Source organism: Anomalospiza imberbis, chromosome 4 (genome assembly GCF_031753505.1).
Source record: "Anomalospiza imberbis isolate Cuckoo-Finch-1a 21T00152 chromosome 4, ASM3175350v1, whole genome shotgun sequence".
NCBI lineage: Eukaryota > Metazoa > Chordata > Aves > Passeriformes > Viduidae > Anomalospiza > Anomalospiza imberbis.
Genome location: NC_089684.1, coordinates 38378546 through 38405009, shown reverse-complemented (window position 1 = coordinate 38405009; position 26464 = coordinate 38378546). Strand labels below are relative to the sequence as shown.

General features: G+C 40.0%; 1 protein-coding gene across 1 annotated transcript in view; it reads left to right on the top strand.

Moving 5' to 3' along the window:
* FAT4 (FAT atypical cadherin 4) overlaps positions 1–26464 on the top strand; it is a 122505-nt gene that overhangs the window by 48541 nt on the left and 47500 nt on the right. The window contains exons 2-6 of the mRNA XM_068187923.1: positions 14535–14666; positions 17351–17612; positions 19295–19645; positions 23783–24705; positions 25420–25594. Coding sequence (XP_068044024.1) covers positions 14535–14666; positions 17351–17612; positions 19295–19645; positions 23783–24705; positions 25420–25594 — 1843 coding nt within the window. The remainder of the gene's footprint in view (positions 1–14534; positions 14667–17350; positions 17613–19294; positions 19646–23782; positions 24706–25419; positions 25595–26464) is intronic.

Genomic DNA, 26464 nt, shown 5'->3' with positions numbered 1-26464 from the left:
GATATGTGTGGCACAGGAAGCTTGATTAGAAAGTACTGGTGAGCTGAATGACTGTATATTATAAAAATTAGTACATAATTTGATGTTCTTTGTTGTTTTGTGATGATTTTATTAGTTCAGCAGCGTATTTATAATGTGGTAGCTGTATATTAAATTAAAGAGCCACAAATACTGGTGATCATGATTTGCAGCACACCCTCTAAACCTGCAAAGTACAAAGTTAATAAAAAAAACAACATATACTAAGCCCAAGAACTAAAAGTTTAATGTTCATTGTGCATATGCTGAAATGTAGTGAATAAATATGATTTTGAAGCTACTTGCATATTTTTAATGACCTTCTGTGCACAGAAAGGAGTGATCGTGTACTTTGTAAGTTGCTTTTTAATGCTGTTCTGATGTCTGTGGTGCTAGAAACATAGGAAAATACTTTTGTCTGACATAAATGGAAGAAGGATGTTTTCATAAGTATCAAACTACTTTAGATCAGTAGAAAGTTGTTTGCGTTTCTGCTGGTTATTAGGTACACATTCATCAGCCTGAAAAATAAGAAATGGATTGAGGCAACCGGTAGGGATTTACCAGAGGTGCCAACAGGTGCTCTTGTGTTCTGGGTGCTCTTGTGTTCTGGGTATGGAAATGTCCAAGAGACATGAAGACCCCAAAACACTGAAGGAATGTAGCAGCATTTGGGCCCCTCTGGCACATTCAGGGTCACCTCTGCTTGGTTTTGCCCCTCCAAGCTGTGCTGTTGCTCTAGGCTTACAAAGTCATATTGGGAGGTTTATTCTGCTTTGTAAGGTTTTTCTTTGTAAGATGATTTTTGGTTTTTTTTTTTTTTTTTTTTTTTTTTTTTTTTTTTTTTTTTGCTCTTGCTTATTTTTCTCTAAGGGCTGAGATGGGAAAAGCTGTAGAGCCAACATAGGGTATAATTATCAAAGGCCTCAATTGTGTTGCTCTCTGAAGTCGATAGATTGTGGGGGAAATGAAAGGGGGCTTTGCTCAGCCTGGTTCCCTCCAGCTGTGGGTCAGACCCAGTCTGCAGTGAGGGCTTTGTGGGCAGGATGGATCTGGGGAGGAGAGGTGGCTCTGTAGCTCAGACCTTGTAACAACAAGGCCATTTGGAGCTGCTCTGCCATCCAAGCATAACACTGATATCAAGCCCAGAGAAATAAAAGCTTCCCTGTGCTTTTGTTGCTCTGTACACCAGGATGACAGAGCTGGGCATAAAGTTAATTGCAGAATGGTTTGGGTTTGAAGGGACAGGAAAGCTCATGGGCAGGGACATCTTCCACTAGCCCAAATTGCCCCAAGCCCCATCCAGCCTGGCATTGGACACTTCAGGGATGGGGCATCCACAGCTTCTCTGGGCAACCAGCGCCTCACCACTCTCACAGCAGAGTTTCTTTTCTATAGCATTTATTAATACAAGGCAGACGGTAGGTTCTGGCAGTCTAGACAGAACCATAATGTTACTTCTGGCTTTTCTCATTATTTTTGACAGATTTGAGGGGTTTGCATTGCTGCACAAAGAGGTTTCAATTAACCCTCTAACTTGCTTGTATCATAGGCTCATTTTAATTCACTCAGCAGTGTTTGTCAAGTACCTGAGTCCATGCAAAGAAAGGCATTAACCTTGCTGGAGTCCCTTGGGATTTGTTTTGGGGTAACTGAAAACAAAATGTGAATCCAGCCATCAGTTAGCGTTGTTACAAATATTCCCCCTTCATTTCTTTCTATTGTTGTTATTTTAACCTGAATTACTGTTCTAATAGCCTGTAACTTTCTCCCTGAAGCATATTGCAGATATGTACAGCATTTTGCATACCATCTCGTGTCAGGGAATTGCTATGGCCTGGTTGGAGGGCATCTGTGCCTTACTGGGCTTCAAGAAGTAAGAAAGCTGCTGGCTGTTGTTTGGTGATACCTATGTAAGAAATGCATTTGGGAAAATGCACAATTAATAGTTATCAGAAGATGTGTTAAATACACTAGCAATTCACCATTTTGAACAATATCTTCTTTTGAGACAAAATATGGCACATCAGCAAAGGCACAGAGCAGGGAGTGTGTCAGTGATTCATAAACCATAAAGGAAAGGTAAATAACAGCTCCTGCTTTTCTGTACTATAGTTTGCTCATAGGAAATACCCTAGGAGTGACTTGACTTACACTTCAGTTTTGGGGGCTGAGATTTCCTACAAGAGGTTTTGTTCCTGCCTTTGTTGTTAGTGACCATACAGCTTTTGGATAATGTCACATTCTGACTGAAAGTAAGGAGCGATGAAGGCTCAGGCTGGCAGCCAGATCAGCCCTGAATGCACTGTACCAATCACATCACCTTATACCTCTGTCCCTTGTTTTTCCCCTTTGGAAGACAGATACCATGATATTTTGTTATTACAAAGATGCCTTTAATCATGTTGGAGAAAGTCTGCTGGAAGTTTGTAGAAGGCAGCTGTTGATAAATGCAGAAATTGTCATTATTCATTTCTCACAAATGCTGGTATTTCAAGCAATGTGTTTCTAGATAGGTTGTGGGTATTTTCAGCTTTGGAATGCTTTTAAACAGGACATTGCCATTACTTGTTAGAGAAACAAATCCCATGTAAAGCACACCATGATGTCTTTGGGGCATGATGTTGTCCTTGTTGCCCTATCACCAGCTGTTCATTATAAAATTATGTTGGTAATTACGTTTTTGTCTCCATTAATGCGATGAGCTAGCAGAGGCATTTGAGTTGTTGCCATTTTTTTAATTATTCAGAAGTCTTTGCCTGCCTTATTTTCCTTCTTTCAGCTGCTTGATTACTTTCTCAGAAAGCTTTTAGATTTATTGTACTTGTACCTAGAAAATACTATTTTTACAGAAAAGTTTTGGTCTGCCATTTTTTTGTATTACGCTTAGGAAAATAAGTTGTCACACCTTATGGAAGGATCAAACCAGGCTGAGATTTAGGAATCTTGGTGTGGCAGGAGGCATGAATGGTGCTAAAAAACAGTAAATAAAACCCCTCAGCATTTTATGCCCAGGTTTGTTGCTGTAATTTTCTTACTAAGAGTTAATGTGTGACTTTCTTTGGTTTTTTGGTATTAAATTTTGCCTTCTCTGTTTCTGTTTTCCTGCCCTTTAATATAAAACAATCATTTAACTGTAAGCCATTCAAATTTTGTCCTCAAAATACTTTTTATTTTTTCTCAATTGTCTATAAAGCTATTGAAATACTTCAATTGTGAACATACAATGAATGATCATCCTCTAATCTGTTCCACATGGATAGTGGGCCTGTTTGTACATTCAGTACACAGCACTCCTCTAATTCAGTTAAAACCAGAAAGACTGAGACTGTTGCAACCTACAAGATCTTTGGAAAAGATGTACTTTAAAAAAAAAAAATTCCCATGCCACATCATAGACACCCTACTGAAGACGCACATCAAAGGAAATAAAACAAGGGGAAAACACAAGGAAATTGAGCTTAGGTTCAATCTTCAAAAGACAGAATTATATCTTTTAGTTGTGTATTTAGGGATTCTTGAACTCTGTTAAGAATTTCTGAATCTTTTATGGTTACACTTGGACACTTACTCTGATTTGGTTTGTTTTTTTGGGTTTTTTTTTCTGTGTTCCTCAGAAGAGAACTGGTGATTCTCAGGTCTTCTAAAATTCCTCCCATACATTTTAAATATCCAGAGACTTGTAGTAATGACCAGTGGTGGTGGACTTCCAAAGGATCAAAGATCTGGCACAATCAGGATAATAACTGAAAAAACCAAGTGCTATAGTACAAGAAATAGCTGAGCCACTTCAGTCAGGACATCAGACAGGGACCCGAGCATGAAAAGGTTCTTTGGTTTCTCCTAGGCTTGAAATACCATGGGAACCATTCTCTTGTGGTATATCTGCTTCCTGCCACACTGAAATTAAGATATGCAGAAGTGCCAGTGTATTTCTTTCTTCTTTCTTTTTCCCCTTTAAAGGTTAACTAAGATTATCAGAACTCAAAGTTTTTACTTGATTAAAGGGAGGCTTTGGTTTGTTAAAATTGTCAGCTGCTGATGATATTTCTGACCCCGTAATCGGGGCTTGCTTAGGACTATCCACAATAAAACAAATAAATAAATACAAAAGGTTAATGAGAGATTGGCTGTGATGCAAAGTCAGGGTGCTGGGGGAGAGAGATGTAATATTAGGAATATGTCAGGATCTGGGCTATTAAAAGTTCTCATTACTGACTGTAGCAACCAGGGAGCTTAACTTCATGGTTTGATGTAGGTTCTGCAACTAGGAAAGATGTAGTGGATGTTTAGGAACCAATAAAAGTCAAATCTCTGAATTTATGCTCAAATAAAACACTTCATATTCTTTATTAAGGAAGATGACTGTAAGAATCCCACATAAGCTCACTGTTCCAGCTAGTCCAGCTATTTCTGTGAAAGTCTGGGGCTTTTTGCTTAATTTTTCTTCAGTGAACAAAGTCATGTGTGTATTTACAGATCTGGTGAAATTACATGTTTCAAAAGGTCTTTTTAAAGACCTTTTAATTAGTCTTTGATGTTTGATTTTCTAAATTTGGTGTGTCAAATCCAAAGTCCAACAGCTGAGTAAGAAAATTCAAAAGGTAAGTGAGGGAAACAAAAATTGTTGGCTGACATGAAGAGTTCTGTAAGTGGAGTTTCATCCATCTTTCACATTCCTGGGCCAAAAGAAATGTGTTACTCAGGTATTTAGAATATTTTTGGAGATGAAAGTTTGTAGTTATATGCAAATTTGAATCTTCATGGTTTGGTAAAAGACTAATATAGAGGTTTTTATTCAGCTTCAAGAAGGGCTTTATTGCAAAACCTCATCGCCAGAAACAGCAATTTTTTCAGGAGGAGATAATGTAGACATGTTGAATCTAGTTGGGCAGAAAAACTAGGTTTTGGAGGCATGTAGGACTTTTTTTGTCCAAGGATATAGGAGTTGGTCCAACAGACAGTGCATCAGCCTACTGTTATCATGTGGGACTTTCTTTCCCCAATTACCTTTTTGGTCCATCATGGCTATGGAGCCTTTAGTGCAATTATTAAGAAAGATGTGCCTGAAGATACAGCTGCCTACATAAAAAAATCTGAATTATGGGAGGAAAGCAGAGTAAAGGAGGGCTGGTGTGCCCAGTGGGTTGAAGTTCTTGACCCTGCCACCATAGCCTCGATTGCCAGCTGGCTCTGCTGAGGGCAGCCACATGAAAAGGTCCATCTGTGGCCACAGAAAAGAAGCCTTTCTGGCCTCAAGTGGCCGGTGGCCACAGGGAAGGGGCCCTCCCTGACACCAGATGTGAAGCTGCTGCACAAGCCTGTAGTCTGCAAAAGAAGAATATGGTGAGGAAGGCATTTCCCTGAAATTTGTAAAAGGATGCAGAAATATTTGGAATTTCTAGTCCTGATAGTTCCCTGCTAGAAGATTCTTGATGCTGTGAAGGGGGAAACACCTTTAGTCTTTTCTGTAAAATGGCCTTGTACTTCTAATGTGAAACAGGAAAGTAACATGTTGGCCTTGTGTGTTTTATTGACTAAAATAGATTTAGATTCTTGGAGGGATTCTTCTCAAGAAGGTGCCATATATGAAACCTTCATAACTGCAAAACATCAGTCAGCATTCAATCCTGTATCTTAAATAACTCTTAAATATATCTTAAATATCAGATTGTTTTCTGTGAGTGCAAGGGAATATAGTATCTCAGTGTCTATAGCAGTGCTTTTTCTGCCATGGCTCTGGGTAAAGAGGTTTTCTTTTGCTGTTTGGGCAGCCTTCAGTGATGGGATGGATTTATCACATTGTCCTGATGACTGCATGTATCTTAAATGTCACACCTGTAAGTTTAATTAGGTGATTTATTTAATTTAGAGGTGTGACATTCCCATTCTTGAACTTCTAATGCTTGCATTTTCTGACTTTATAACTTTTTTTTTTCCTGGCACGGACTGAAATGTTCTTACCGATTCAATCCATTTCTTATTACATGGCAGGAGAACTCATTTAATTAAATGCAAAGTTATAAGCCAAATGGGTCCCAAATGTATATTGCTTTAAGAAAAAACATCCAAAAAGAAAGAAAAAATAACTCACTAGCAAGTGTTTGTGTTGGTTTGGCAGGTATTTGGAGTTTGTGACCAGAGGTGGTACTAGATGCAGAAGAAGCAGTGTCTTTATGAGAAAGTCACCCCTTTTATGCGGGGAAATGCTGTACGGCTGTGTGTATGTGCCCATCCAGCATTTGTGGAAAGGAGGGGTGGGTGGGGAAGTTTTTCATGGTCCTTAGTGCCAGCCCAGCTCTACCTTGGTGCCACTGGATTGCAGTTTCTGGACAGACCTGGGAGAGGTCCTGCTGAAATGGAGTTCAAAGTAACTCATTGCTACAATCAGTCTGTTTTTAAAACTGTATGAATATTGACTGAGCTATACATGTTACTCATTAACCAGGACTGACAAAATAACCTGTATTTCATTATGGTTCTGGTGGTGAGGGAAGGGGAAAAATAACCGCTTGTAGCATTTCTTATTAGTTTATCCCTTGTACCAATTTGATGTTTACCTCTCATTTGCTGTGAATCTGGATCATACTGAGTTTCCATGTTTATGATTCTGTATGTTTTGATGTGTGTTTTAAAAGTCAGCGTGCTGTTACTTGTTAAATTAGCCAGGGTTTGAATAGTGCTTTCCCCAATCCAGTTTTAATTCCCTCTGCTGCATGTGAGACCGTGTCTCTTCTGAGGGAGCAGAAAATGATGTAGTGCTTAAATTACCTTAAAATACTGATTTCAGAAAGAATTAGAATTTTAGCATTGCTTGCTTTGCCTTTAGGAAAACTTTTTTTTTTTAATCTTCTGTATTGCAAATGTTAGTGTCCCATCGTGGCTGGTGGCCTTCTGCTGGGACAAGATTGTTTCTTTTCAGTGTCTTTCATCTGGACTTTGGCAAAAGAAGCTAGATGCAACCACAGTAGGTAACACATTTCCAGACAATCCCTTATTGTCTGCACAAGCTGGACGCAGAGACCTTGCATACTACTTAGAATCAAGATTAAATTACCAACCTTTTGGGCATTTTTATGTAAAATGCTCTTTATTATGGTTTTCTCATAGCTAAAGTATGAGTCACTTGTAAGCCATAGTAGATTTTGGCTATGCTGCATGATGAAGTGTTCTGGATGCAGTGAAATATTTAATCAAGACTCCAGGCAGAGCAACTCCCAATGGTCACCTTAACAGATAGGGCTAAAAAAAAGGAGAGAAAATGAAACAATTATGGCACCTTTTCTTTACAGCACTAGGATCAATATTTCTTAGGGACAACAGAAGGAAGTAGCTTCTTTTTGAAATTTAGTTTTAAAGGATGAAGAAAGCAGATTTACACCTGATTTAGGTATAAGGAAGAAATTTTCCACGATGAGGGTGGTGAAACACTGGCACAGGTTGCCAAGGCAGGTGGTGGATGTCCCATCCCTGGGACCATTCAGTGCCAGGTTGGATGGGGCTCTGAGCAACCTGGTCTGCGTGAAGATGTCCCTGCCCATTGCAGAGAGCCTGGACTAGATGATCTTGAGGGGTCCTTTCTAACCCAAATTACTATGTGATTCTAGGATTTTTCTGATAATGTCAATTAAATCCCAGTGGCTTTGATCATTCTGATCTCTCAGCACTTTATAGCAATGCTTTATAAAAGTTTCTTGGTTGAAAAACATCAAGTCACCCCACTAAACTTTACATAATAGGGTATTAACTCCAGGAGGGTTCTGCAGTGTTAAAATGCTGGAGTTGGAGCCCACAGATTGAAATTACCTGGTAAATTCCAGCACTACATATTAATCATAATAACATTTATAAGGATCTATGCATGTTTGTTTAATGGACAAAGCAAAATATGTTTCAAAGGGCATTGAGCCCTAAGTTTCTAAACAATTTCAAGGCTGGTAATCAGTAGTAATTCCTGATTCTGTGAGGTAAAAGGAAATATTTCTATAATCCCTATTCTAAATTACTGTTGTCTTGCATACAGGGTTCATGTTTAATTTGCTTTAGGGCAACTGAAGTGAGCAGTGGTGGGGCCTAGGACAGCTTTCACATCCTGTCTTTCATTAAGCTTGACCTCAGACATCAGAATTAACTCTTTTAAACCTGGCTTTTTAAATTTCTTTTTTTTCCCAAAGAGTGCCTTTTTAGCACTTTCCCCCCACATTTTCTCCCCAGCTGCAATCTTCCCCCTGTTAATAGTGGGATTCTTAACAACATTACGTTTCTATTTAACAGGTTTGCTGGCCTGCAGTACAATAGACTAATGTGATTTTTATTGTGCTAGCATGCACTGGGATTGTTTGCCTCCTGGAAAATGGGATATTCAGATGCCTCATTCAGCCTCAGCTATTGCCTTGTCCCAAGATATTTTCTTTATAAATGGGCTTTCCATCTTGTGAAAATCGTACATGTGCGTGATCAGTAGTTCAGGATCTCTGCTATTATTGGGTATTCAAGTAATTTCAAAGCAAAAGTGTTTATTTTTTTACCCTCAAACTTACTGTTTCCCAGTGATTTAGAGCAAGGTGGCAAACTGGTTCAAGATGGGCTATGGGGTGTTATATTTATTTATTGATTCATTTATTTCTGTAAAATTTTCTTACTTTCAAAGAGGATTTTTCTTCTTTTTTTCTTCAAAGTGTATTTCCAGAAATGCATTGTACTCTGATCCTTTATCTCCCCATTCCCTTGCCTCTCCAGTCTGGAGGAAGAACCCATGCACTGGTCCTCAAGCACTGAGTGTAACCACAACTTCACTGGTGTGAGTGGCCAGTCTGATTACTCACGTCCGTTTAAAAAAGGAATCTACGCATGCATGTGTGTTTTCCAGCATTAGGGAATCATTGTTTGCTGGATAAAGAAGAAGGTGGAACTAATGAAGGCAAGAAGAAAAAAATGACTACTGTTGGCCAGGTTCTTCAGTCAGTTACATGGATGGGGTGAATTGACAGTTGTATTCTTTCCTTTTATCATCATGAATGATATTACTTAGAATATTTACCAAGGGAGGGGGAAATAAAATCCTTTCACTTTTATTCAGTTCAAATTGATAATGTGATGCCATGGTTTCCAGCAAAGAAGAAAAAGCTCCTTAATTTTGTTTTAAGATGAAGGATCATCTAATGACTTGGGCATAAACAAAAGTCTCCAGGGTGATTTGTGGTGATGCCACTTGTGGATTATTAGCGGGTATCTCCTGAGAGAGGCAGTGAACGTCATGGCAGCAAGCAAAGGGAAGAAGAATGACTCAACGCCATATAAATTGAAAGAAAAGCTGTTGCCTCTGCACTCTGATCTTTAATCAAATAGTTGTAGCTCTTGAAGAGGCATCAAAAGCGTGAGGCATCTGGGAGTTCCTCCCTCCTCAGATCGTGTTCTATCTATAGATCTCTGATCCACTGTGTGCCATGGATAGCATGGCTCCAAGCAAGAATTACTCTTTGGGGACTCCCAGGGAAACTTGCTGCTGCCACGTGAACTCAATCATGTTTCCTGTGTCGTCTTTTTTTCCTCCTCTCATTGTCATTTGATAGGTGAAAGAACTTCAGAAAGCTGTTCTGTCTGTAAACGCTCCTGACTTAGGAATAAAAGAAAACTAAATGTTAATAACTGTAGTAAAACAGAAAGATAGGGTCTGGCCAAGTGAACACATTGGTTTATGGAAGGTGTTATGATTGGTTGGAATTTGGCACCCTGTCTTGCAGGGTGATGTTTTATTTTACATACCTTTGTAGCTCATAAACCCAGCCACTAAAATAATTTCTCTTTCCAGAATAAAACTCTCATTTTGAGCTTTTTATGTTGAGCATGGACCTTGTCTAGCCTGCTCAGTAACAGTTACCTGGGGTGCTAGTATTTTTGAAGTGGAATTGAAGTGGTGTTTTTGCTCTGAGAAGTGAAACTTCATCTTTTAGCAGCTTAATTCAACAAATTATTTTGAATAAGCTGAAGAATAGTTTATGTCCTAAATGCTTTGATAGACCTGTTTGCTTTAAAACTTGAGGTCTTGATGTGATGCCTGTATCTGTTAACAGCTGAGGTTTATCTGAATGGAGAAAGAACTATTTTTCTTACATCTACATTCAGAGTAAATTGTGGCAGAACTGTTTGAGGTGAGTGCTGCCCTGCCTCAATCTGTTCTGAATTTGTTTAGGGAGAAAATAAAAAAACCACAAGAGGCTAATTTGAGCAGCAAATAAGAATCGTAACAAGATCAAGGCAATTAATACTTCCTCTGCTTTTAAAATGTATGTGACAACAGGCTGCAGTAATCGAATTGTCACAGATGAGGATGGCCTGGCCATCTGTAACTGTGGCAGGGGCAGGGCATTATTGTGAGAGTGTTATTAAGCCTGTGAAGGAGAAATTTGATTCATGCACAAGGAAATTTGTGGTATTGTGTGGCTTTCTATATTGCCAATCTCTGTGGTTTGTTGTATGCCTCTGTTTTTGTATCTTAGCTTGAGTCAAACATAAAACAAGCACACAAACAAAACTAATAAAAAAAACCCACACTAAGATGGTTTGCATAGAAATTTATATGTAAAATTACTGTGTTTATTTTACAAAGGTTGGTAAATAAACAATGTGTATTTGTCTGAAGAATAAACTTTGAGGGAAAGCTTTGATTTTCAGTCTTTTTTTTTCTGGATGTATTAAATGTGTGAAGGAAAAGCACTGTACTAGAATTTGTACAAAAGTAGAGTGATTTTGTGGAGATCTATGTGCATGTGGATTGACCAAATGTTTCTAATTTTTTTCATTTTCCTTTGAACAACAAAAGCAAGACAATATTATGAATCTATTAATCAGTTTTCCATTACAGTCTTAACAGATTTAGGAGAGTCTGTAACTATTTGTGTTCTCATGGCTTCTGCAGAAATTCAAGGCTGTTGAGAGTAACAAAGCCCCCATCAGTGCCTGGACCGCAGGAGAGGGCAAGTTAGAGAATATAAAAGGTGCAAAGACTCTTAGCTATCTTTGCTCTTTCTGTGTTTTATTATATTTATGTCCTGTGAGTGGCAGTAAGAACTTCTGGGTCTTGTATTAAAAGTTGTTGTTGATACAAATAGGAATTGAGGATTTGTCAGATGGAAAGTTGCAGAAATTGTTACATAGTGCAGTACTTTGAGTGCTGTGAGGTGGTTGGTTTGTATCTGCCTTTGCATCCTAGATTTGCAGTGAATGATGAGTTTGAGGTCAGGGAAGAATATTCCTCATTTTGGATAGATTTGGACCAGGGGGTGGCAATTATCACTTTCCATGTAGCCTGGGCATGCTGCTTCCTGCAGTTCTACAGGCATTGGTATGTAATTGTTCCTTCCTTCCAAGGTTTGGAGAAATCCCTTCAGCTCCCTTGTTTTCCATCCTGTGGTGCATTTGAGATTTTGAGGCCTTTGGTTTCCTAGATATTTATTCTTGTACTTGCTCCTGTTGCTGGTGGGTGGTTTGCCACCAGTGTGAGCTGGGAGAATCATGTGTGCTGAGATCAGCACATGATCTGTAGACCCTTTGGAATGTGACTCCTGTGATGTAAACAGCTGGTGACATCACCATGAGCACCTTGTCTTGCCTTCATTAAGTCCAGGGCAGAATTACATTTAATTTTTAATTGGTGGTGTATGATAATAATGAAACCATGTATTTCCTAAAGTGACACCCATTGATTTCTTTATGCAAGTGTGAAGTGGGATTAGAAAGATAGAAGCAGTCGGTTGGGAAAAGGTTTAGTTTAGATCTTTGATTAAAGCTTTGTGGAATTTTCTCTTTTCTTTTTCTTGTCCAGTAAAGATGTGATAAGATATGCTGCAATCTTCCAGTGCCCCGTGGCAAAGGAAGACTTTGTGGTTGTGGTTCTCCTGTGGCTTCTGCTTCGTGTTGGAATTTATAGAATAATTTCAAAGTGAAATTAATTTGTGAGTTCCTGGATATTCAGTTTACATCCAATCTCATTCAGGATATATGAGAGCCTCTCTTAAATTAAATGTAACAGACTTTTTCTTGGGGAAAATGTGAAGTCTTTTCTCAAATCTCTTTTCATAGACATCCTAGACCAGGCTGGATGAGCCCAGAGGAACCTAGTCTAGTGAATGGCATCCTCATCCCTGGCAGGGTGGGTGGAACTACATCATCTTTTTAGATCCCTTCCAGCCCACACCACTCTGTGATTCTAAAATTACTTCAGTGAAATTTCTGCAAATAAGTACACCCAAGCGTCTTGCTCCCTAGGTCTGCAGTTCTATTTGTAAGCTGAAGTTGTAAATTCTAGCAGAAGTAGAAGGATAGCTTTAGACACAGATGCTAATTAGACTTAGCCAATGGTGAATTATGAAGCAATACCCATTATCTAAGCCTTGTGGATAAGTAATAAATCATGGTGTAAATGCTCTTTAAAAATGTTATTTTCTAAAAAAATTTCGTCCTTATTTGAGAATTTCTTATTTTTCCACCATCTAAATCACATCTTCGGTATAAAATACAGTTTCTTTATTTCCTTGTGAACTGATTTTTCAGGATAAAATTGCCTCTTATATTCTTTTTTTTTCACTTCTGTGGAATCTGACTTTATAATTAACTTATTTGTCCCCCAATCCTTAGCCATCTGTGTTCTTGGATCCTCACTATTTCACATTATTCAAGCTGTAGGCAATGCACAGCTCCTATCCCAAACCCCCCTGAAGCTGTCACATATTTTTCATATGATTTGTGCAAAGGGCAATCTCTCATCATGAAAACGAGTTCTGGTGGTGAAATGTCACCCGCAGCTGAAACATTAGCTGTGAATGACACGTATGGTAGGAATAGATGAATTGCGGAGCTGTGCAGCTGCTTTACCTTGAAACCCTGTCTGGGGAAATGCTACACTTTGGGGGGAAAGCAGGAAGAGTGTGCTGTGCCAGTTCCATGGGCAAGGAGGTCTGGCAAAATCCTTCATCTGTCATTTCTGCCACATTCCTCCCATTTCTGTGATTGTCACCCAGTCTCCTTGAAAACCAACCTAGGCTGCTTTCTTCTCCAAAACTTTGTGTCTGGTGAGCTGGTTGTCAGTCACTGCTTGTGATGCTCTGCTCAGCACTCCTTCTGCTTCTGCTGTCAGGGATATAAATTTAATGATAAAACCTTCTGGGTTGATCTGTCTCAGGCTGTAAATTGTTTTGTGTACCATTTTTGAGTGGCCAAAGGGATTAAATAGGGGATAAATACATAATGGCCTTCTGTCTCTACTTCCAGCACATGTAGCTATTATATTACTATTACACTAATATTAATATAATATTTTCTCTGTGTTTGGGATCATCCTGGTGATCAAGTCAGAACAGTTTGGCAATTGATGGTCCCTATGAAAACAGAACAGAGAAAAAAAATGTTATGACATTGTAGGCTTTGGATCACCAGAAATGCCTGTGTTGGTTATATCCAGAGCAGCCCAATCCCTATATTTTCAACTGAGTGCCTGGAGAATCCTGGTGGATAAGGACATAGCAGATACTGTAGCATAAATAATATTTTGTCTGTCAATTGAAGCCATCCATACCTTTGCCTTTTACCTTTCTCTGTTCCTCAGTTATTTCAGCTACTCATTTTCTCCTTAGTGGGTCTTCAGAGTTTGGTGACTGTTCAATATTTTGGGTCCAAAACCATACTTTTTTTTCCATGATAAACATGAAACAGCTGTGTCTTCTTTTTCTATTTTGGAATATTACGTTCCAGACCTGGCAACAAGAGAAAACGTTGCTCTGCATCTTTCTGAATTACCATCAGCGGGGCAGCAATCTTGCTTATGAAAAACTAGGGATAAAGATTGCAAAACAACCTTTCAGGAACTATCATTCTTGCTTGGAAAAGCGTACAAATATGGCATGTGAAAAAAACATTTGTTGAGTTTTGGATAGTCAAGGAGAGTAGATGCTAGTGGGTGCTCCTAAAGTAACATTTAAGTTTGCAATTAGAGGGGAGTTTTGAGAGAGAGAGAAAAGCAGATTATTTGTTATAAAATATATAAAGTGCAAGGGTGTTTTTCCCCCTCTCGGAACGGAGAGTTGCCAATATATAAACATTTCAGAGAGAATTTTACACCACCTCATCTTTATGTCAGGCAGCATTTAATGGTTGAACGATCTCCTGCCCCGGCACTTGGCAGTTATTCTCCAGGGGCTGACTTTGAGGATTACAGTGACAGTCTATCAGTGGATCTCTTCCAGAATAAACTAGGCTAGGACCATTTAAAATCAGTTGCTATCAACAAGTCAAATTAACTTTATTTGTGTTAGAGGCTTTCCTAGGAGTATTTTATAACAATGTGGAATTTTAATATCCGGATGGGCTTTTCCTATTGTTGGTGTGATTTGGGAATGTGCTAATTTATGTGATTAAGAGCAATTTACCTGATTTCTTTCAGAATTATTTTATTAGTAACGTTCAGGTCCAATCCATGTCCAGTGCTCACTCCAATTTTTTCCTATTCCTTCTTTTTACAGGTAGAAATAACACTTCAGGATATCAATGACAACCCACCAGTATTCCCCACAGACATGCTTGACCTGACTGTAGAGGAGAACATAGGAGATGGATCTAAAATACTGCAGCTGACAGCCATGGATGCTGATGAGGTAGGAGCATGATTTTAGTTTTGAATGTTGGTACTAAAAGTTCCATTCTGGGCATGTATTCTTCATCCTTTGTGTGACCTTAGCCTTAGGAATCATGGCAGTCATTCACAAAGTTCTGTCCAGTATTGTGGAGGTCTGAAGTAACTTTGAAACCAAGATGTTGTAGTTGAGCCCAATTCCAAAGTGTGCAGTAAAAGTAATCTGAGACAAGCCTTGGAGAACAATTAAAACACTGATAATGCCCGCGTTCCCTTTGACTAGACTCAACAAAGATCAATATTATCCCTTCCAAAAGAAGGTTTTATTTTACCAAAAAGAGGGGGAAAGAAATAATGATAAAATGTGTGCTCTGTGCATGAATTTGTTTGCAAAAGAATTTTGCCCTCTGAGATTCCTTATTATGAGAATGCTGCAACTAAGGTACTACAAAGAAACTACCATGCTATTGATGCATTAATTCATTTTAGAAGCTTAAGTTATAAAAATGTTAATCATGCTATCTTTGTTTGCTTGAACTGTTTCTTTCCTGAGAAAAATGACTAAAAAGTCAATATAACCATACAAAAAGTTTGTGTTGTCATTAAAATACAGACTTACACTTGACAACAACAAGCAGTTCTTGTTTTCCAATAACAGGGCGATTCAATCTCCTCTGGAGAATTTTATTCCTAGCCTTTTTTGTGTTAGCTTGGTTAGCCTTCCTGTGATTGTTAGTTGGTGTACTTAATCTTACTACTACAGAGGGAACCACAGGAACACCCCCGGGAATGGTGCGAATGTGATTGTAAATATTTTGGTTTTCCCTTTATTTTCCAGTAGTAGCCTGGTACACAGACAAAACCCAGGATTTTGGAAAGGTGCATTTGTGTAACAGAAATTCTAGCCACTTGTCTTTCTTTGAGAAAGCAGTAAATACTGAGCTCCCACTCTGTGGTGTGGTATGGCAAATATATCTAAGATTATAGTAATAATGCTCTAGCCTCTTTTTTACCATTCCTGAATGTCACCTTAATCCATTACCCCTTCTGAAGCACTCCATCCAGTGGGAAGGGATTTGTTACCTTAGAAATCAGTTTGTGTTTTTATCAAAAGGAATGATTTCAATTTCCCTGCCAGAACATTTGTAACTCAGACTCTTTACAAAGAGTGATGTGCAGCTTTGGGCTGAGATACCTTTTTATTCCCCCTTACTTTTTGAAACTGAGGGCAAAGTATAAACCAGTATCACACATGGCTGTGGTTTTACTGCACTCTGTTAGAAGGACACTGGCTGGTCAAACATGGGGTGAAGAATGTGGTCACCTCTGAAAATTCTCATGAGATGTGATGGCTAAGCCACACAATTGGAGGAAAGCGTGTGACATCCCCCGGGCACACCTGAGCACACACATGAAACACTGCACACAGCTCTGGAGGGCTGGGCACCTGCAGAAGCCTGTTTTCTTTCTAAATTTCCTTTTATCAGTTAGCTCAGTCTGACTCTTTGAAACAGCACCCCAGACAGAAAGTTTGGCATGGGGCACTCTGGTAAGGTCAGGTAACTAATGCTTGTCTCCTCTCACAAATACAAGCAGGTGCTTATCTCTGTTAATTTGCTTTTTTAGGCAGGAGTATTTGAAACAAACATAGAATTCCTTTCTGGCTTATCTCTTTGATCTGCTGTTCATTGCAGAAGTGCCACTGGCACGTCAGCAGCAGGTTTCAGCTGTCAAACCCGAGCTCTGGCCTGGCACCAGAGGAGGGCACAATAAATATCTGCTTGCATTTCCAGGCACCATCAGCACACAGGATTTAGAGTACTGTATCTGATGTTAGAGGCTACCAAACCTTCAGTATCCTTAAGCCTCTTTTGGAAAAAGAAGTAGATGACATTTTTCTATGTAACATTACTTTTCTTTAATTTTCTTTTCAACCAAAATTCTCAAAGTCCACATGAATGCTTCTTTTTTCCCCCAAGAATAATTGAAATTTTTTGACCCAAAAGCAAATGCTTTTGACTTGCAGCACAACCCAAGAGATCAGAACTGTGATTTTAATGATGTGTGATTTGTCACTTCGGGTTTTTTTTTTTTTACATGGGTAAATATATTTCCATGCAGAAACTGACCTTTGAGGGGCTGCTGCAAGCACAGCCTCCATGAGTTTCTCCTGACCGTGAGCTGTGGCGCTTGCCCTGCGTGGTGGCTGGAAGTGCTGCCACGTGGCTGCCCCAGGTCCTCCCTGCTTCCATGCCTCCCTCCCTCCCTCCCTCTCCTGCTCCCTCCTTCTCATCGGCAGAGAGCAAGAAAGGCAGAGCTGTTCCCACTGGCAGGGATTTATTTTAACCTTCAAAAATAAAACAAGAATAAACATTGATCCTTATTAAGAAGTCACACTGCTCGATGATGCTGGTTTGAAACTAAAACAGGTAACAGAGTTTTTTGGTACTGATTGGATGAAATCCTTTTACAAAGAGTGGAGCACAAAGTATCTGGGTAATCTCATTATAATTTCACATCTCATAAATAAAAACTGCATGTGGGGCTGAAGCAGGGACTGGGCGAGGAAGGCTGATAATTAAAGGAAACTGGATTCTGAAAAATAATCTCCAAGTGCAGTTACTGGAACAATCCTTGTCTTACTGCAAGTTACAATGTGGTTTTCCTGGCAAATGAGGTGATTTGACCACTTCTGTTCTGGCTTAGGGAGCCAATGCCCTGGTGACATACACCATCATCAGCGGTGCAGACGATAGCTTCCACATTGACCCCGAGTCGGGGGAGCTGATAGCCACCAGGCGCCTGGACCGCGAGCGCCGCTCCAAGTACTCCCTACTGGTCCGTGCCGATGACGGCCTGCAGTCCTCAGACATGAGGATAAACATCACTGTCAGCGACGTCAACGACCACATCCCCAAGTTCTCCAAGCCAGTGTACTCCTTTGACATCCCAGAAGATGCCACTCCAGGTAAACAGGACATGAAAATACGACCACTGGCCTCTCAAGTGGTTGTTTTCTTTGTTTAAAGCTGGTTTCTTATGCAAGAGTGTGTTTTGATGCTTGAAAGGGGGGTTGTAAACTAAAAAGTGTTTAGATAAAAAAGTTTTCAAATGCTGCGCTGTATTACATGTCTCCAGGTGAGAAATGAATACTACTTCCAAGATTTTATACAAATTGCTAGTACAAAAGCAGTATCTGCTAGTAGTATCTTAGAAGCTTCTTCTGAAACATGAATAAACCAAGGAGATGCACAAACCATGTGCTGGTAGCTTTCAAGCTTTTATGAGGATTTTCTTAAGCATGGGAGTCTCAGTTTGGGAGAACTAAGGTTACCGGCACGCCTCCAACTTTTGCACTCTGCCCCACAGTCTGTGTCACAAAATTTGGTGGTGTTTTGCATTAAAGAATTACAGTCTAATCAGCTGTGCCTCAGAAATCTGATCTGGAAGTAGATGAGATGTCTGTATAGCACAGAGTGCTTTGGTTGCTGATCCCCAGCCATGCTCTTTTCTCTCAGAGCCTTGAGTGTTTCAGCGGGAATAACCTGGAAAGGGCAAGCCTAATTCCCTCCACATTAAAATGAGACTTCTCTTGTTTATCATTTATAGGGTGTATGTTAGTGCTTTACACCCAGCTCAGCATTGGTGAATGCTGAAGGAACAAATAGGCTGATTTTTTTTTTTTTTATTAAAGTACTGCATCTTCTCCTGCTCTGCTGTCCAGCAGTCCGGGAGCAGCTGGCAGGCTCACCCAGAGGGATAGGACCATGAGGTTTTCCCTTTAAGGTTCCACTTTCTATCCCAGAGAGTAATCCCTGTTCTCCTTGCAGTTAAAGAAACGTTAAAGCTTGAGATCATCACATGTATGTGAAAGATACCAGCCTATCCAGCTGGATTAAAGGGGATTGAAGCATTCTTCTTTGTTCTGATGATATAAGCAGTTTCCATTATCATGTTGCTTGAAAGTAGTTAACTGTGCTGCACGTAGTTCATCTGGTTCCAGGGAAAGGAAACTTAATGATTTATTTTCTTGGAAATGAGCTGATCTTAATTATAATTAGTGTTTGAAATACTAAAAAGTGACACTTGATTTCCAAACTGTAGTCAGATAGGTCAGTCATGCAAGGGCAGCTATGCAGAAATGAAAACACTGGCACAAACTCACAGGGCGTTGAATTTCAGAAAACAGCAGAGAACAGACCCCTATAAGGTTTCTAGTTTTCTAACCACAGTTACCCTGCAAAGGCACTGTTTCAAAAAGCAGAGCTGGGTTATGTGGTTTGTACTCACATATTGGGTTATGCAGTTGGAAAGAAATATCTAGAAGGTTCCAGAGCTTGTGATTGTCTGCGGCAAAGGGAGGGTCCTTTGAGTCATAGAAAGACAATGCCTAGCAGGACAAAAGGTATTTTCGCCCCTGTTGATATCTAATCTGCATAAAGATAAAAAATGTTCCTGGCCATTTTTTATGGTAATTGAGTAAAAGCAAGAATATCATGTCCCTTTCAGCTTTGAAAAACCTTTTGCAATAGTTATTCAGTGTTGAGGCTTGAGCTTCTCTTGGAGGGCATCTCTCATGTGGGGATCTGCTTGATGCTGAGCTGGCTCTTGCCTGTTGCAAGTGCCTGATGGTACTCTGCTGTTGTGCAGGCTCCTTGGTGGCAGCCATTCTTGCCACCGACGACGACTCGGGCGTCAATGGGGAGATCACGTACACCATAAGCGAAGATGATGAAGAGGGAATCTTCTTCCTGAATCCCGTCACTGGGGTCTTCAACCTGACCCGGGCCCTGGACTACGAAGCACAGCAGTATTACATCCTCACCGTCCGTGCTGAGGATGGGGGAGGCCAGTCCACAGCCATCAGGGTGTACTTCAACATCCTGGACGTCAATGACAACCAGCCCGTGTTTGGCATGGCCTCCTACAGCACTTCCTTGATGGAGAACCTGCCCCCAGGATCCGCCATCCTCAACTTCAGCGTCACCGACGCCGATGACGGTAGGAGTTCCCTCACGTTCTGCCTCTGTGGTCATAAATCTGTGCTTCATCTTAGCAATGTGTTAGAAGACTTATTAAAAAAAGGGAAAATTAGTGCTACCCATAAGTTGCTGCTTTCATATGCTTAAATTCATATTTAAATTAGACCTAAGTCTGCCAAGTTGTTGTTTTCTGTAAGTTTGTTGTAAATTCTGAAGGGGGTTGTGGTAATATCAGATGTTATCTGCAGTCATCTTAAATACACTTTAACTTCTAAGTCTATCATGAAGACAGTTGTCATCTACAAGTTGTTGATGGTGAAGGTTAAAAAACATATTGAAAGAGATCCTAGGAAAACTTCCCATTGAAATAAGCTTTAATACTGGGATTATTTATGGCATCCAGAGGGTGTTAATGTGTTGAGTGTAATAGGTACAATTTTTATAGCTTGCTTAACTATTTTGCCATACAGTTTGTGCCCAAGCAAGAAGAGTTATAGAATATGGCCATAAAATGCATAAACAACTTTCCATTGTGTACTGTATTTTCTGAAGCGTCCACAGACATTACCCTTAATGCAAAACTCTTCATAACACTCACAGTGACTTTACAGGTGAAAGTTATTTTTGTGACATGTTGAGCAACCTTGTCTCCTCTCAACTTGACAGGGGCTCAGCGGAGCCCATGGAAGTGTCTCACACTGAAATGTGCTTCAAGGACAAAGCACCTATATGGTTTGAGGAATCCCTCTTTGTGCACCTAAATTGACTGAACCTATCAATATTGCTCAGCAACACAGTTTTTCCTAAGGAAATGCGGAGTTGTTGAACTCCAGGATTTTTGTGGGGAGATAAAATTTGTGCTGATGGATGGAATTTTCCATGGTAAAAGTTGTGTAACTGGTTTTGAGATCAAGCTGAGGAAGGGAGAAGAGATTCCATAAGATAAGCCAACAAATCAGAAGTCATAACTTTGTGATACTGGCTGTTTTTACATTAATCTCTCTTTCACCACACTTGTTAAGGCTTTTATTTTACGTAAACTGAACAAGTTGGAGGAGGAGCTTGCGCTTGTATCATGCATACCTGGGGAAGGGATTGATCCTCCAGACTTGCAGATACATGGGTTTGTACCTACCCCCTCTTTCATATCTTATTTTCCTGTCAGGACTACAGCACTTGGTTTCAAACCTTTTTGAAAGTTAATTTCACTTCACTATTATGAGTCTGTTTTCCTTTTCTCTTGCACCTCATACGTTAATTTCCATCTGTGTGCAGTGGATGGGAACTATATCATAGCACTGACATATCCATTCACATTCATCACACACTCAGTTATCAAGGAGGCAAATGAGTACTTGAGGAGCAATGCAACAAGAAGTCAGATATCTTGCCTTTTATATTTTCTGGCACAGTTGTTTTTCTATCAGGCTGGATTTAAAATTAATAGGGCAGAAATATCATTCCAAGAGCATGCCACTTGAGTTCTCCTATAAGATTGTAACTTAAGCAAATGTTATGATCTATTGTTTTTGTGTCAGGCCCAAACATGTTATCTTGTGTTGTCTTATGTTTATCTAGAGCACAGAAATAGCTAATGCTATTATACTCTTCTCCATGTGCTCACAGATAATGCACTCAATACAAATATGATTTCGATGATTATTTATGTTACATGATCCTATAGTTTGAAAGAGCTCTGCAAAGACATTGTTTTATAATGAGCTATGGCTGTTGTTTTAGGATAAACACTGATAAAAGACAGAAACATGGTGATAGTGAAACTGCTCCAATTTTCATTTTCTTGTTCAGCACACCCCTTGGGAAACAGCAGCTGTTTATCTCAGCTTGGACTGTTTCATATACAGGTCCATAGCAAATATCAGCTACAGCTCTTGGATATTTAATAATATAATAAGATATACTAAAGAACTCAGTTACCTAAAACTGATTCATTTTGAAATTCAGATTTTATTTTTTTCAACAAAGAATTAACAGGAAAAATCTCAGAGGAGAGCACACACATGTTTGTCAGTTTGATAAAATTTTGGTTAGGTATTCCTCCAGGCAAAGCTGGTGTAATTTCCCAGCTGAATTCTACAGGTATTTATAGAATGGCAGGGGGGAAGTAGTTTTGTTGGGGGTTTTTTTTAGTCTTATTAATAAATAAATAAAAACAGAAACAAAACCCTTTAGAAGAGTGTTATCCTGAAACTGGTGACTCCATGTCTGTCCTTTCAGTGTTTTATCACATGAACCCTCAGATTAAATAAACCTAAGGTTCTGCAAAGAGGATGTCCCTATATTCTCTCTTAGAAAGGCCCAGCTCCAGACCTTGGAAGGGGGGGATGGATGAGGTGCACAATGCCAGCTTGGCTGGCATGCTGTGTTTAAAAAAGAGAATAGTTCATTAGGTGCCCTTCCTGGCTCCACTGATATTTAGGCAAGTCTTCTGTTTCACAGTTTAATTTATATAAGCATTAGCAGCATGGAAAACCTATGAGAATACAGGACAAAGAATGAAATGTTCATGGAGGTGAGATAAGGAATAACAAACTAATTTTTTCTTAGGAATAAACACCATAGAAAACACTGGAGGGGAGGGGAGGAAATAGAGTATTTTAAAAAGTCATTTTCTTTTCCAGAACCCAAATCCTACCCATCTCCAAAAATCTTGAATTGCCAGAAAGTACTTTACTGAAATCAAGACTTTCATACATATAATTAGTCATCTGAAAATACAAATGAACAAAAAGCAGAGTAGCATTAAACTTTCACTGTCCTTCACTTGATCAAAGTAATGGAGAAACACTAATATCTGTCAGATAAATGTATTAATTTCTTTAATTGCATTCAAATATTTTGCCTTTCATGTTTGGTTCTATTCATTTTATAATTTGACTCCTACAGGAGGAAAAAGAGAGAGGGAAAGATGCTAATTACAGTAGCCACTGGGGGAAAGACACATAAGGCTAGATTTCTCAAGTCTGAGCATAATAACAGCAGAGATTAATAAATTTAATAAAGGGATAATTTTATTATCAACAAAATTCACTCAGAGAGAAAAGAGCTTCTGAAGGGATAATTTTATTATCAACAAAATTCACTCAGAGAGAAAAGAGCTTCTGAGTAAAAATGACAAAATGCACAGCAATCAGTGAAGTGGGCAGCTTGCTTTGCGTGAACAAGCTAGTTTGAAGGTAAATTAGTAGCTAATGGTTGGTTAATTTACTAATACTAAACAGTCTTGAATATGCAAAACAAGAACAATTTTTGAAATTAATTAAAATAGGGGTAAGATAGAGGAGAGAACTTTTTCCACATTTGGATGTTCCCAATAATTAGTTGTTTAGAGTGAACTGTGGAATTGACGCAGTGGCACACATTGTTTCCTACAAGGAATATGTAAGGATATTTCACAGCCTTGTCCAGGTTCAGGATGCATTTCTCTTACTGGAATGATAAATCTCTCCCCTGACCATAATTGCTATTTATGTTTTGATCATGAGATGAGTGAGGGCTGTTCATTTGATAATTTGGAATTCCATGCCATATATGGGAAGCATACCTTTCCCCAGTATTCACCCTTGGCTTGCTCCAGCTAGGCTTGGGAGTTTCTGCTTGTGGCTTTTTTTTTAATTGAGTGGAAAAATTCATGAAATAACTACATTAATAGTAATGTCGCTTAGTTGAACTGGGAAGAACAGAGGAAACCAGATGTTCAGTGAGCAGAGAACTACTGAGTCTTGGTTTATGAAGGAAAACCCTTCAAATCCTTTATCCCTAACCCTTGTAGTTGGGGAAAAAATTCTTGGTGCCACCGTGGAGCTCCTGTTGAATGAAGTGCAGAGATGAACCCTGCCAAACGTTCCCTCTGTGGCCTCTCCAATTAACATCCTCCCTCTCTCTTTCATGAATATTATCTTGACAGAAAATAATAATTTCAAAGGCTTCTGCTCCACTGTGAAAATTGGCTGAAATTAGCAGATGGATTCACAAAATGGTGGTGAAGAGGCTGAACACTCAATGTGGTTGTACAGTCCTCATTTCTGTAGGAAAATGAAGAAAATTTTCCTTTGGAAATGAGGCCAGAAATATGAATGCCTAGTTCAGTGGGATGAAGTCACATTATCTACCTTTCTTCTCCCTCCACAACCAGGTCCCAACTCTCAGCTGTCCTTCAGCATCGCGTCTGGGGACAGCACGGGGCAGTTTGGCATCGATAACCGTGGGGTGCTGAGCATCCGGCAGCCCTTGGATCGAGAAAGACAGTCCTTCTACAGCCTCGTCGTGCAAGTCCACGACATGTCCCCCCTGCCAGCCTCCAGGTACACCAGCACAGCCCAAGTTTCCATCATTCTGCTGGACGTGAACGACAGCCCCCCAAGCTTTATCTCCCCTAAGCTGACCTACGTGCCAGAGAACACGCCCATAGACACGGTCGTGTTCAAAGCGCAGGCCACGGATCCTGACAGTGGTCCCAACAGCTACATCGAGTATAGCCTGCTCTGGCCTCCAGGAAACAAGTTCAGCATCGGCACCATTGATGGGGAAGTGAGGCTCACCGGGGAGCTCGACAGAGAAGCTGTAGCCAACTACACCTTGACTGTGGTAGCCACAGACAAGGGCCAGCCGTCCCTTTCTTCGTCTACAGATGTGGTGGTCATAGTCCTGGACATAAATGACAACAACCCGCTCTTTGCCCAAAAGCTTTACAAAGTGGAGGTGGCAGAAAATACTTTGACAGGGACAGATTTAATCCAGGTGTTGGCTGCTGATGGAGATGAAGGGACAAACGGGCAGGTCCGCTACGCCATAGTGAGCGGGGATGCCAACAGTGAGTTTCGGATCGATTCTGTGACAGGGGTGATAACTGTGGCCAAGCCTTTGGATAGAGAGAAGAAGCCATCCTACACACTGACTGTTCAGTCATCTGACCGCGGGAGCAGCCCCAGGACCGATACCACGACAGTCAGTATTGTCCTGAAGGATGTTAATGATTTCATTCCCACATTTGAGCTTTCCCCCTACTCTGTGAATGTCCCCGAGAATTTAGAGACGCTCCCAAAAGTTATTCTTCAGGTGGGTACATTCAGCAATAAATACGTGTCTCTGACAATTAGTATCATGCCTACATGGTAGTAATACACAGCATCCTTCCTCCAAAATAAAAAGGGTCAAAACAGTGGAAAAGTTGCCTCTTGGCTTTAATTGGATTTGCAGTCTTTGTTGGCTTGTTTTCCTTTTTGTTTGTATGGGTGGGTTTTTTTGTTACCAAAAATTAATATTATTCTTTGGAGCTCTGTTTGTGTTTTCCCTGCCTATCCTCACTCCTCCACTGGGACTTTGAGAGTCTGCTCTATCCTCTCATCTCATTCTCAACTTCCGTGCAACAAATCTCTCAATCTGGTTGTTGCCTACATGGGATGATGCTGTGTGCCAAATACTGAGAGAGAACTAAAAGGAATCCAACAGCAGGACGTGCAGTGCTTGCTCTCATACAGAACTTAGCCTATACCAGGTCATTTGTGTTTTTCACTGAGCCCCAGCCCAGTCTTACTGTATTTACACTTGAGAAAAACAAATAATCAACTATTTAGTATTTTCAAACTATGCTTTTTAAATCCACCACCACTGTGTTAAGTATTTTCTTTGTTAAATTACAGCTAATTTATGCTTGTAGCATTTGCATTAATTCAACCCATTAATTTGGATTATTATCATAGAGAATGCTTCCTCTATCCTGATATAATTTTACAGTCTTTGATATCTGTTCTGTTTGCACTACTTGTGTAGGTTGTAGCAAGGGATGACGACCAAGGGCTGAACAGCAAGCTGACCTATGTGCTGGTGGCTGGCGATGAGGAGGGAGCCTTCACCCTCTCGGGCAGCGGGGAGCTGCGCCTGGTGCGGAGCCTGGACCGGGAGGCCAAGGAGCAGTACCGGCTGCTGGTCACAGCTGCTGACGCAGGTGAGGGAACCAGAACATTTCTTCTGCTGAGCTCGTGTGGGAAACATCACATTCTGGACAGAAAATAAATGTTTTTGTGGTGGTCTGAAACTTTAGTGGATGGAGATTGGGTAGCTGTGTTGAATAGAGATCTCCGCGGGGAGAGCTGGGCTTTCCTGATGTCAAAGGGAATTCGGTTTCTGGAAATCAGGATTTTATTCCTATGTCCAGTTGTCTGCTGTTGGTAGTGCTCACTACAGATTTAGGTAGGTGGATTTTTGTCCTGCAGTAATAACTGGTCTTACCAAAGTAATAAGAACTTCATGCATGATTACAAAAAACCTATTTAAACGGCAATAGAACCCTGTATATTGTTGGCATCATAAATGTGCAGACGTCACATCACTGGCCAGAAAACAGCTATGGACTACTCAGTTAATCTTACTGAAATCTTAGCCCTGAAAAGAAATAAGAATTTGCATTTCAGTATTTTAATATTCTGCTTTGCTCAGCATCCAGTCATATCTTTGCACCACAACACCAAATGTATTCTAAGTTCTTTCATTTAAAACAGGACGTGAAGGCTTGTTATGAAGATTAATTACATTTTCACTTGAGGTGTCCAAGCCCAAAGTATTGGTTTCCGATATTGGTGTGATTATTATTAACAAAGACATCCTGCATCATACTTTGGACTGATCTCTGGTCCCTCATGATTTGATGGATTTAATTTACTGCAGAGCTTGTTCCTACTTTCTAGCAGTAAAAATAGAAGCAAAGCCGACTTGTTGACAAGTGAATACAGTTTTGTTTTCTGCCATGCTGTGTGCAGTATCTTGTGCCAGTGACAACTATGGCTTATATTTTCCTATTGCAGCAGTGCTCAGGTAT